General features: G+C 39.8%; 1 protein-coding gene across 2 annotated transcripts in view; it reads right to left on the bottom strand.

The window, feature by feature from the left end:
• Positions 1 to 493: 493 nt before the first annotated feature.
• LOC101858508 (cytochrome c-type heme lyase) overlaps positions 494 to 13,733 on the bottom strand; it is a 16,983-nt gene continuing 3,743 nt past the window's right edge. For both annotated transcript variants that reach the window (XM_005105884.3, XM_035971760.1), the window contains exons 2-6: positions 11,441 to 12,024; positions 10,520 to 10,667; positions 9,467 to 9,587; positions 5,227 to 5,310; positions 494 to 3,038 (exon numbers count right to left, since the gene is read on the bottom strand). In XM_005105884.3, the coding sequence (XP_005105941.1) occupies positions 2,687 to 3,038; positions 5,227 to 5,310; positions 9,467 to 9,587; positions 10,520 to 10,667; positions 11,441 to 11,998 (1,263 nt within the window). In that variant the 5' untranslated portion in view covers positions 11,999 to 12,024 and the 3' untranslated portion in view covers positions 494 to 2,686. The remainder of the gene's footprint in view (positions 3,039 to 5,226; positions 5,311 to 9,466; positions 9,588 to 10,519; positions 10,668 to 11,440; positions 12,025 to 13,733) is intronic.

The following is a 13,733-nucleotide window of genomic DNA, read 5'->3' as shown; positions in this document are numbered from 1 at the left end:
ATCTATTGTCCTTATCACTCCTCCTTTTTGTGTTTGTTACTCTCTTGTAACACCTCTAATCTTTGGCGCTCATCTGACCTTATTGTGTTGCATGTGCCGTAAAACTCTTACTCAAACTTAAAACACTAGGTACTGAGCAGACAGAACTTTGTAATTCTGTGGTAGCGAAGTGTAGCACCATGAACTGTCACTATCTCATCAGATATATGTTTAGTGATCTAGTGATCTACTATCACTGCATTATTAAATTCAACTTCTTTTTGAGAACATCTGAGGAGAGAAATGAGAGGCAAACCCCATAATAAAGGCCCATGTACGTCTATGTAGGCTCAAATGAAAACCACCAAAGTAACAGTAGTAGTGTAGTAGTAGTACAGTCTGTGCTCCAACAATGCTATTAGCCTGAAAATCACCAAACTCTCCACAAAAGCATTGATAATAACAACAGAAACAATGCCGCACCCCCCTCCTCTGAAAATAAAACAAACAATTGAAGTTGACAAGTTTAATTTTAATGGCAACACAAACACAATATTCAACCAGAGAAATGTACATAAGTTATTTTTTTCAACAAACTTCTCCATCACGCTGCTTGTTGTTACAGGGCTAAAACCTAAATTAACCTTTTGAGCTAGTTATTTTTTTATTCCCTGGAAATAAGCTCTACTCTAACTCTCAGGCTGATCATTGCATCACGCCAGTCAAACATAAATAAATATAGAGCAGTACCTAAACTCATTCCTTTTTTGTCCATTTAAATAAATAGGACTGGTGAAAAAAAAAAATTAAACACATGTTATATGGATAAGTAAGCAATGGTCAACAAAGGTTCGACAAAGGCAAGTTTTACACTTCATTGACACATTTGAAAGACATCACATTCTGCAATGCATTGTAAATGGCTAGAGTTTTCGTTCTCGTTTCATTGTTTGAAGTCGAGGTAAAAATTGAGCCATAGAGTACGTCCAGTTGCATTATGACTAATGGCCATAATTATAATGGGTGACCCTATTTTATGCTATTTGAAATATGTAGCCCAAATAAGCACCCCCTTGTTTGGGCTACATAAAGCCCATATAAAGTTACCACCAGCTTATCTGAGCAACAGAGCAAGTTGATTCCAAACAAGAGTCATTTCTTCTCTTTGTTACCTAACTGAATGTGTCCTTGACCAACGATGAAAACTAAACATCCGATGTACTACAGAAAAGTGAAGATGTGCTGCAAAATACACTGAACTCTGCTGAAGTGCATGTGGTGTAAAAAGGCAGGTCATTCAAATGCACACCCATGTCATATGAAACTGTTTGAAGAACAAATTGCACTGCAGTGTGGGGCCTAAGCCAGCTAGCCCATGTGGACGGCTAACGTTCCATGCTGGGAACACTTATGCTCCACTCAGCACTATCAGACAGACATGTCTACAGCTACACATGTATGTGCTGGCCACCCATCCTTCCTCTCTTGATCCCAGCATATGCTAGGTCTAAAATACACAGTGTGGAAGATAGCCTCTGACTGGTCCACATACTATATTATATACACAGGTATACTGTCATTGAGCACAGAGAAAAAACTGCTGAGCGACAAAGATGCTGAACTGAGAAAGTGAAAGTAACTTCAATTTCTAGAGATCAACTATCACTTCGATGAAAGAGTAGCCCAAATAAGGTTTTCTGTGGGAGGGAGACTTGTTTGCTTAGTTGGGAACAGATATGTAGGCCTACTATATGTAGCCACATAAGTACTAATTATAATTTGCCAGGACACAGACTAAAACAATTGTAATACTTCAAAGAAGTTGACCACACCAAAGAACCAGCCAAACACACGATACTACATGCCTGAAAATTTTCAGACTGAACTTAAAATCTCTGACTATGGATATTTCATCACCATACAGCTGTACACGTTTTAATTTTTTTAATATCTAAAAGGACTATGTATCAATGTGTCCTTACAACTGGAATCACATTTTTTACAGGTGCAAGATCTGTTTCTACTGAAATCAAATTTTTTACAGGTGCAAGATCTGTTTCTACGCAGAGTTTAAACTGTTGTCTCGTCTAAGCACACCCAACCCAGAACAACAATTTACACACAAAAGATAGCTGTGAATAAATGTAAAACTAGTAAAAGGGGGTGTAAAACAGTAACACTTAGAATAGACCTTGATCACTGGAATATATAGGACAAAAGGCTTTACCCTCTCCAGATTTCATAAGCGTGCCATCGGATATATGCAAAAAGTGACTGAACCAAGCAAGTGCAAAGTGATACACTAAATGAGGCTCCAGGCCTTGCTGACTTTTCAAACTGGTTTAGGACTATGGTACAGTAGGCATACTTGCATAAAATTAAAATAAAGCCCCGCCATTGAATTAAAAGGAATGAATGCTAAAATTTCATACAAAAAGTGTAAATTTCAATTGACTGAAAGGAATATTCGGGATAAAAAGGGAAGTATAAAAATATGTAGACACTAGATAATACTGAAACAACTAATTGTTTTGTATTGGCCTAGTGAATCAAAAAGCCCTATGAACTGAAGGTTTCAAAAGCATATAACGCAAACTAGTCATAGTATTGAAGTACTGATTTTTTTCCTGCTCATAAAAAAATGATGTTCTAAAGTCGACTCTGATTATGAGGCACAACTCTGCCTTCCCTAATTATCCCACACCTCTCAGCTTACAGAATTTTTTTTATCAGCTTCTTTTTCGACATCGCTTAGACTGCGGGCCATGAAACGAGAGGACCTTTCTTGTTCTGCACTTTTGGTCGTAGTATCAGCAGCACCTGCACCGTTTGCTGTTGGAGTAACAGCATCATCCGAGCCTCCTGAAGTCCATCTCCACATAGCCACTTTCATTCGATCTTTGAAAGCTTCAAAGGAATCTAAGGCAGGCCTCACATCCAAGAGAGCAAACTCATAGTCTTTGTTAACTTTTCCACCATCATAGTAGTCGATGATATAGCGGACCTCTTTCCCATTTCGGTCTACTACCCAATCATGCCTGTCAAATGGAAGCTCATACCTGAAAAAAAAAACAAAACAAAAGAAGATAAACAACAAAAGCAAAACATTAATAAACAAATTTAAAGCAGGGTCGGCACCCCATGGACTTAAAGGCTGGTTCCAGCGTGATGTAAAACAGAGGATGACACAACCTGCATGACTTTCTTTTGCCGATTTTTGCCATCTTTCTAGACTCAGTTGTGGTTCCTTACAGATGTAGGCCTACGCACTGACAACTATATGCAAGGTTGGCATAAGACATTCACAAGGGGCACCAGGGTTGGGCATGATGAAATGACACACACACATAGAAGTAGAAGTGATCTGATTTTATTTCAGCTGTGTGCATACAGTTTGGTTTTTGTACAGTGAGAACTGATTCTGTTGTTGATGTTAAGCTAAAGTTTATGATGAATCACATATTTTCTTGCTGTTGAGCCAGATCTAATGAAATTCACAATGTTGAGCAGGAGAAGTAAAATGACAGACACTGCATCATGTCTGACCTGTTACATAATTTTGTTCTTGAGCACAAACAAAAGACACAAGTCAGCATATTTTAATACGATGATACAGTGGAATCCTGTTATAACGAGAGGGAGGGACTGGTGCGAAATGTCTGTTATAGCAGGATTTTCGTTATAAGGGATCCAGTAATAAATTCAATGGTAATTATAAAGTAGGCCTAATCTATGAGTTTGGTATTCTGTTTATTTCTTTTTGTTATCTCCCCTAATGATGGTTTTGTTTCAACATGACCTCTAGGTCATACTTGATCGAAAATTGAATCAGGTTTCTTTCTCTTGCGCTAATGATGTTGACAGCTCTGCGTTGGCGATAAAAAAGAAAGGGCTCCAGGCTAACTAGCCCGCTGTGTTGACCCCCAACTCAACCACACCCTGTGGTCCGTTCCGTCTGCTTGCACACGTCACACATTCGCTCCATCCTAGGCCTTCTCTGAGAAGGCATAAGCTCCATCCCATCACAGCACTGTGACCTCTCCATCCCCGCATCGGAGAAGTGAGAGGCATAGTAGGCCTAGATAATCTAGACTAGGCTGGCTCTCACATGATGCGTTCTGCATGTCTGTGCATGCCACACCCTCCCTTCTCATTCGCCCCGGCCTTCATTGTTGACACACGTGGGTTTTCCCATTCTTTGTTTCCCTAGATCACCAACAATTTCCTCAACTGGTGAGGTTTACATTATGTATAATTGCCCTATGCACTGTGCACAGCAGCAGCAATATTCCGCTATAACCGACTCGCGTGTTTGTCTCATTGCGCTGCAGCAGTATTTTATTTACAAAGATAAAGAAGAGAAAAAAATGGGGTTATAGAATAGTGTCTTTATAACAGAATTCTCGTTATTTCAGGACTCCACTGTATAATTTAATAATCAAGAATTTCTTTCTTAGTCCAGTTCATAGCCACTCTATTTTACCCAGACTGAAAAAAAAAGGGTATTCATATATCCATGTAGTATTATTTTACAGTTGGAAAATGAAACAATATTTGATGATTACTGCATGATTTTACAAGAGCGTTGTAAAATAGGTCGATTTTAAGCACAAGGGGGCTATCCCGAAAAATGCTGTTTAGAAAATCAAAGTTAAAATTTTTGCCTCCTGTTCAGTTTCTTTAAAAGACTCTATAACCAAACAAATATTAACATCAATGAAACCAAACTCCTCCTATACGTAGAGCAAAGCCCACTTTTGGTGTAGATCAAGAGTTCTGGAAACCCCCGAAATCTGGGTTAGCCTGCTTGTCCTTAAAAGAGACCAATTATACCTTGATGTTCCACATGTAACTTTAGAAACAAAAGAGTTTTAAGAGGAAAGAAAAAAACCCAACAAAAACAACTAGAAATTGTGCACACCGGTAAGTTTTTTCCTTACAATGCATAATAATAAATGTGTTGCTGATAGTCCAGCTTTTAAGAATGGCATAAATATACAAAGAATACAGCATAGGCACATAACATTCCTCACACACTATTGACATACTTGCAGTTTTTAGCTCACAAAAAATGAAAGCTTCCGAGTGTAAGAATAATACACTGTTAATGCCATACTGTCGCCGAGCACTGAGATAAAACTAAATTGAATTACAAAGATGCCGAACTGGATATGAAAAACTAACTCGCCAATTCGGGCTTATTTGGGCGATTTCACTATTTATTGAGTAACAAACAAAATTGCTTACCCAAGCCAGGATCTTATTCTTGCTCTTGGAGAGAATTTTGTTGCAAAGCCAGAGAATCTCTTCAGTTTTGGTTCCATGCATTCACTGGAGATAAACCAAAAAAAAAAAAAGAAGAAAAGAAAAGAAAATGTAAAAAAAAAAAAATGCAAACAGAAGATATCGGGACCAAGAAAGAAAGAAAAGAAAAGGCACTCAGGAAAAACACAAAACAATGCATGAGCAAGATGACAAATAATCTGATCAGACTCCTTTAAATTTTCTTGTTACCAGATTGGTATCCAATGAAACTCAGATTCAACGAAAGTAGGATTCCCCCATTTCTTAAAATCCGTTTAAATTTAAACAAACAAAATACCTTGTGTGTGTGTGTATATAAAGATAGGATGACGTAAATCTGTATTGTCCAAATCCTGGCTCATTTGTTAGGTGTTTCACCACATACACACTCTCTCACACATCCTCTCCTCAACATACATCTGTGCACATAACCATAATAAAACAATAGTATGCTGGCACTCACAAACAGGTTCACAGTCACGAGCATAATATTATACATGAACAATAATTGTTAACATTAACAGTGTCTAGCTAGATATGTAATCAGTATTCGAGTGTAATCCAATGGTACTCTGATATTGCACGTTTTAAAGGTCAGAGGAATACTTACATTACATGATGATTAAGATGATAGGAGTTTAATGGATGATAGGGGGGGGGCTCAAGTGGCCAAGTGAGTAGTGAGCTCAGACTCAAAAGTAATGAGTAATGTCAAGCATATTTCGGTGAAATGGGGTTTAGGTGGGTGGTTACTAGGGTGTGTCCTGCAGCAAGACACGACGACCCTGGCTAAAAAAATAAACCAGGGGGCTGCACAGAGGTGACCAGCAATTACATGTTTGTGAAATTGTTCTGTATTGGTGTAATAATGTGTATCTAGGTATGGATTTAGTATTTATGTATGTATAGTCAAACCTCGTTATACCGCCACCTCCGCCTGCTGCCAGGTTTTGCCAAGGTACAAAAAGAAACGTTTATATATAAACATAGCATTTGCGAATTTTCAATACCATCCGCCAACTGTCCAGGTTATATAGAGTAAAGTAGGGTGTCGCGTCCACCTGGTCTATGCGTCCACTCGCTGTATTTCGTTATTCGTCGGTGTTTGATCGATTCCGGTCATGTAATTAAAAAGTATAAGCAGTTACCGTTTCATTTCGCATGTTACTTTCGTTTTTTACACTCTGTAAGTCACTATTTTCTGGTTATTAAAAATTTGTCTTCTTCATTAGCGAGTTACACTAGCGGAGACGCTTATTTGCTAGTCGACTGCTTGGCAACTAATGAACCCAAAGCACCCTCACTTGCTTTTATTAGCCTTTGCAAAGGTTCTAAAACATAATTTTGCCCATTGTGCCATTCAACAATGGAAATTTGAGCCACGAGGGGGGTCGACGCGCTCACCATACCAAGTTCTAGTATAGTCTGGTCATGTGTCCATGGGTGGTGGCACTCACCGACTAAGTAGATTCAGTATGGTGAATGAGTTCACATCCTGTACAAATGCATACGTCATTCACTCAGTCACTTGTAGACATCTATTACCAATCAAAGGTTTATTGTTGTGAAAATTTTGGTTTTTTAAATCCCATTAGATCTAGATGTAGAGATCTAGATTCATATCGTCTACATTATTTTTGTTTTGTTTTTGTAACATTTAAAAAACCCAAACAAAAGTCTTTCATGTCCAGGTGGCCCTTAGTGGCAATGAATATGTGAAGTGTGCTGACAAAAGATCTTACTGGCTAAAACCCGAGAAGTGCATGCCCACTATTTCATAACCCCCTTGTACACTTACCATCCATCCACGTATTTTGAATACATAAATTTACTTGCATTTAAATTACTGAACATTACAAAACTAAAATTTTAAATAAATCCACATAAGTATAAAGATATTTGGTTGTAAATTAATAAATAGAGTCTACATGTAAATTTTTTTGTCACTTTACCTAATGTCAATGTTAATAAATAAAATATCTTAACATAGGTCTAAAGGTTTTATTCATTTTTATTTCATACATAATGAAGAATGAATGAGTGGATAATAATAAGATGAAGAATGACAGACTGGTTGAACATAGATCTAGATTCTATGTTTGTTGTTGTTGTTGTTAGCGATCCAGTAGCATCTGAGCGTTAACTCTTCTGCATGATGCCATTCGGTAATAGTTGCATGTTTGTTCTAATTGTTTTCTTGAGGAGTAGAGGCAATTAGATGTGTGGGGTAGCTTGGGAAGAAAACATCCCCTTAAATCAGTTAGTTTTCTACAGAAGAACAGATGATGTTCCACTGTCTCTGAGGGGTAGTCCATAGTGGGAAGGCAGCAGACTGCTTTACTCCAATTCGGTTGAGATGTTGGTTGAGGGGTACATGTTGTGTTCTAAGTTGGAAGATTATGGATTGATCTCCCCTCCTCAACTCATTGATTGGATCTTTGACCAGTGGTTTATTCATGTGGCCATACATCCTCCTTCCTGTCATACCTGTGGCCCAATCATTCATCCACTCTTCCTTGAGGTTTGACTTGATTCAGGCTGAGGGAGGCTAGCTCCTTTCTTTGCCAGAACATCAGCTCTTTCATTTCCCGGTACAGTCCATGCCGGCTTTAAGCACGGTCATCGGGAGAAAGCTTAAGCGTGCTTAAAGCCGAAGCGTGCTTAAGTGCGAAGTAGACATAATCCAGAGATTTTCATGTAGAAAATTCCCCGTGCTATTTCCCTCTGTTTGTAAGTAGGTCTATAGCGGTCCCGCAAAAGTGTGCACTGTTATTTAGACACCCGCCATGGTAGTTTTTGTTCGCTTGTTTGTTTTTGTTTTGTGGTCGAATGGGAAATGAAAACTTAATTTAGACGGCCAGTCACGATACAGCACACTAGGCCTACTGTAATACACTGCCTGTGCGTACCACTGCCCGCTGTGCCACTCTGCACTCATACCACTGCCTTCATCCCACCTAGCGCGTGATACACAATCAGGATTAATGGATAGCGAGGGTCAAAGGTGAAATCACAGCCAGCCTCCCTTTCTCGTCTCCCCGACTCTCTTTGTATTATTTTTTTGGTCGTGTGTAGCTTTGCCCTAGGCCTAGGCTAGATCCTATGTCCGTGCGCACGGCTGTGTGCATCTCTCTGCCTTCCTCTCCGCCCGTGTGAGTTCTTTGTGTTTCTCTTGACACACTCCACTGCTGCGGTGTAAACTGATGGGTCATCATGAAAATATTGACTGTCTTGTAAATGAAGAGTGCTTGAAAACGAAGTTACCATGCTTATAGGCGTGTAATTTATATAGCAAAAATTCGGTAAGAGCCGTTTAGTGTGCTTGAGTCCGAAACGTGCTTAAGGCCGGCGTGCTTAAAGCCGGCACGGACTGTATCCCAATGTGGGCAGGAATCCATTGAAGGACTACTCTGACGTGGTGCCTACTTATCAAGTTATGTAGACTCCAAATCAAATGCAATATATCTTTGTTCACATCAGTCCCACTCTCAAGTGTCTCTAGCGTTGAAAGGCTGTCTGTAAATATAACGATGTCTGTGGTAGCAAGTGGGTTAGTGTCAAACAAGTAGTTGATGTAGTTTGCTGTGTTGGTGATAGCCTGTTGTTCGGCAATGAAATTGGAGCAGAAGGACCCGCTGGAGTTGAAGACTTCTTTTTTTTATCCCACTGGGCAAGTTGATCACTGACCCATATCCAGCGTTGATTGTTGTCTTAAATGCAGATCCATCAGTGTATGAGTGGATCCATGTTGGTGGATAGGAATCAAGATTCTATGTTTAAACATCATTTATTTCTTATATTATAAAGAATTAGGGGGTGGTGGCACTGACCAGACCTAGTGGACGCATTCACCAGCAAAGTGGATGCGTCACCAGACCAAAGTGGACGCATTAAAATGCAACGTAGAATGAAGTCTATTAAGCATACAGAGATGATAACTAAGTCTGGTGATGCGTCCAATTCTGCCGGTCACGCAGATACTTTCAAAATTTGGATCGATACGAAAATAGCCAAATTATGGCTTTCTAAAGGCCTTAAGGTGGACGCACACCTGACTTTACTCTATATTATAAAGATTAAAAGCATCTTCACTGCTTCCTGTCAAGTAAAATCTGACTGTATAATTATATAATAGGTTTTACATTTTTGTTACAAAAGGGAGACAAAGGACAGGAGAACTTACTCAGAATGGAGTGCTTCCCATTTCAACACTTCTCGCCATGCCAACTCATTGTTAGCATTGTGAATATTTATTATATGGTCCATGTCCTTCTGTTCGATTTCGGCATCCTTCCAGCGCCATCCTGCAAGAAAGTCACAGAAATGTGTAAGTCTCAGTCTGTTGACACAATTACAGGAAAATCTTCACCAAAGCAGTTCCAGCCAACTACATCTAAATTGTGTTGGCAGGGGCATAAAAAATTCATAGTCATATACCTAAAATAGAACCTTTTCAAGATTAATAAAACTTAAAACCACTGAAAATGAGAGAAAACTCCTTTGAATTTTACGAATCTAAAATTCAGTCTGGTCATAACAAACGCACAACATTATGCTCTTCAGAATATTTGATGGTGGCTCTAAAACTAGGCTCACTCACTCTTTTATGTTTATAATAGTTTTTTTGCCAGCACAAGTTGGCTGTTTAGAATAAGCACTCTTGTCATCTCCTGGTACAATATAAGGATTTAAGCAGAACATTTTTGGTACACTATATTATGTACAACATTAATGGCGATACATCTTGGCTTTCAGCTCTCGCCTCCTGAGCTTATGAAAACTTAGTACTCAGGGACGGCAGTCAGATTAATACTACTACATACAGAGGAAAGAGCACTCAGAGTTGTGCCCTCAGACCCCTATGGTTTAGGCATGCGTCACAATGTGGTGGAATCAGGCACTCGTCAATTTTTGGGCATGTGGAGTTACTGTTGTTGCCTGTTCTATCTTTCAAAGGAAAAAATGTCCATCTATCTTGAAAAGAAGTTGAGATATTTGTGATTGAAGGAGGCGGGGGCAGCATGGTTTCAGAGGCAAAATTAGTGAGAAAGTGCCTGCTAAAGTTTAGTGAATTTCATATCCTGAGATTCCTTGGAAACTATAAATTTACATTTTTTGTGCCTAAAAACAAATGTTAGACTAGTGGAAAAATGCTGGTATTTTTTATTTTGTTGTTTTGACAAGCGCCTAATTTAACAATGATGTCTCACAAATATGAGGGAGAAAGTTGCCACACCTTTCCGAAGCATTGCATTCCAAAACATCTGAGGTGACGGGTAGACCCAAGTTTCATCAGAGTTCGCTTTCGGTATGGAAGACTTGATCCTGTCCGTGGACAATGAAAACGGCTGGTCTGGTGAGGGCCTTTGATTTGGTGCTGGCATCTGAAGAACAAACAGATGTGTATTGGTGTAAGAATCAAGGGAAGCAACCAGCTTTAAAAAATAGTGTTGTATTTTTACCACTAACCTCCCCTTGTTTTTTCCTCTTTGGCTTTATATTTTCACTTATCGACATCAAATCCACCTCCCAAAACATGTCGATATAAGCGGATTATACTGTATTAGTATTTGCTTTTTTAACTCCCTATCTCTAGCAACCTGCCCTCAGCAGCTCTTGGTCAGAACTGCTGTGCCACTGGCAACAGCTCAGGCACATTCCTATACGACAATGTTCACATTATATAGGTCTACTTGTATTAGTTTTTAGCAATTGCCAAAAATAAGTCTCTTTTACTGAGAGACTTTTCATTAGGCGAAGAACTAACATTTCTTTTGATTTAATGACCAATTTAGTGATACATATGTCACTTTTAGGTTTCGTATCAAAACAGAGCCCTGGCAATGAAGGAAAACCCCCTCCGAAGAAAAAAAGTTAAACTGTCTTCTGCTAACTGCCAGAGTTGAACGGTCCTTATAAAACTAATGTAAATTTGCCTAGCAACACTGTCAGTGACTAACCAGCCACAAGACCATCGTACTAAACATTGGACATGGCACCCATTCCGCAGCTGCACAGTAATTATCCCCCTTTCTCCCACAAACAACTCTGCAACATAAATTACACATGTTCACAAGCCGGCCCCAGCACCGTATCTTTACGTGGAGACTACTGCCTTCAAAATGAAAAGTACATAATAAGCATTGTAAAAAAATACCATATTGTCCGCATTGAATTCTTCAGCCATCGGTGCAGCTCCTTCTCCTTGACTCATAGGACACTCACTGGCAAAAACTTTTGGTCTTTCAGGAGTGTTCTGAGAAGCCTGATGCATGGGACATTCACTTGGGTACGATGAAGGCTTCTGGTGTGTCTCCATGGGAGCCTGCTTTTGAGGGGACTGATGCATGGGGCATTCACTTGGAAATTTTCTGGGATCAGAAGCTTGGTTTAATGGCTTTGCTATGGGTTCTGTTATGACCTGAGCTTTCTGGGGTGAGCTGCCAGGAAATACTGTTGACTGGTTGGCTAGATGTGGCACAGCACCAGAGTCGACAATCCTCAGCTGTCCAGCGACACCTTTCCCATCACCAACTTGATGGACAGGGCACTCTCGAGGAGGAGCAAAGGCTCCGCCGGGCATCAGCTTGACACCTTCATCTGTGACCTTTTGAGATGCTTTATTGTTCAAATCAAATTGAAACTGAGACGGAAACTGTCCTTTTTTCTGCTCAAACATGTCTGAAGCAATTTCTGTAGATGCAGACGCTCCCATGATTTCATGAGCTGTGGGTTTGACACCTGAAGGAGAAAAACAAAAAACAACTAAGTTACCCTCAACATTCACTTCTGATTTTTAAGTACAGTGGAACTCGGATTCAACGAGGTTGCCTGGCCTGCCCTAAAATCTTGTTGAATCTGAGTGTTCGTTATGGCAAACACAAGGTTTTGTGTAGATAATTACAGGCACTGAGCAAGTAATGTATAAAGAGAAGTCACAAGTAGTGCCTGAAATGCCTGCATATTATGAGCTGTGTAAAAAAAAAAAAGACAGATTCGTTCAAATGCTCACGCCTGAGTCATCTCGATTGTTTACCAAAAAGTTGTGTTGCTCTGCAGAGCCTAGCATATGGCAACTTTTGATTCCATAGACCAGCCCACAATTCATTACGTAGATCTACGTCAAGACTAGCTTATCATTGTAATAATGATCAGTTGCCTTGGAAGGAAAAAAGACTGTGACGCGTTTGTATCTGCGACGTTCAACGCCGGACCACTAGTGCCCCCCCTCCCCGACATGCACACACAGTCACACGTGTGCAGGCCGCCTATCTGACCCCGACATACGCCATAGTAGACACGTGTGCGTGCCAACAACGCATATATTAGTATGAAAAAAGGCCGCAACCCTGGAAGCGCCCTCGTTGAATCCGAGCTCGCTGATTTAAGTGGTCGTTGAATCCGGGTTATTTCTATTGATTTTAAAGAAGAAAAAAAAAGGGGAATCTATCTCATCTCGTTGAATCCAAGTTCCACTGTATTATTGCAACAGGTAAGTTTAGGTACCTGTCAACAAGACAAAAGAAAGGAAGCATGAGATAAACTGTCCAGACAGAAGGAGAGAATATTATAACTTCAAGATCATGTGTTGTTGTGCATTACACCCAAAGAAAAAAAAAGACCTTGCAAGAAACAGCTTTTCACATTCAAGAATAGATTTTACAAAAACTCAAACATGTTGTAAAATTCTAGATTGAGAGTGTGATCAAGAAGAGTGAGTACAATCCTACTGATTTGGGTAAGTTCTTTTAAAATTCCCTAAACTACTTATAGGCCAGGCCACAACTAAATCTTCGCTAGCACCCCTTATGTAACATAAATCGTCAAGACTTAGTGCTTTAAGACAGCAAAACACTCAGGTGTATGTCGATTGCGGGTCAGAGAGAAACATTGCCAGTTCACACTGTACTGTATGTGCGTGTAAGCCTACATTTATCACACCCAATAATGGGTGTACCCCATGTGCATAAAAGTCAAGTAAATCAAAGACAGCCAGTGTGCTTCTATTGTGTGACCTTCAGTTGGCCATGGCCTAGCCCTCTTCAATTGTCTCTGCGAAGTTAGTTCACATAGATCTAGATAAGGTTCTAGAGTTGATAGTTAATGATAGAGCCCTACACATGGGTAGGCCTATTATGTGACGTTTCATTATAGCACAGAGCACAGTAGGCTAGAGTGTGCTGACCTTACTCTTACTCTTTCATCTGTTCCGTGCAGCTGTTTGACAGATTTTAAGCAAGCCAACAGAGTCAAAAGAGAAAGAGCACTCATGTTTTAAACTGTTTAAAACCTACAGAGATAAAAAGAAGGCCAGCTCTATTCAGACTCGAGTCCGAATATGGGTTTTATCTATTCGGACTCTGGTCCGAAAAAAGGTCTATTTATTCGGACTCAGCTTCTAAGTGAGTTATGTGAGTGTAAGGAGGTGACCTATTTAAAAGTCGGGGGGG

The sequence above is a fragment of the Aplysia californica genome, unplaced genomic scaffold, assembly GCF_000002075.1.
Source record: "Aplysia californica isolate F4 #8 unplaced genomic scaffold, AplCal3.0 scaffold00499, whole genome shotgun sequence".
Classification (NCBI taxonomy): Eukaryota; Metazoa; Mollusca; class Gastropoda; order Aplysiida; family Aplysiidae; genus Aplysia; species Aplysia californica.
Note: the sequence above shows the minus strand (reverse complement) of the source record. Positions and strands in the feature narration are given on the sequence as shown.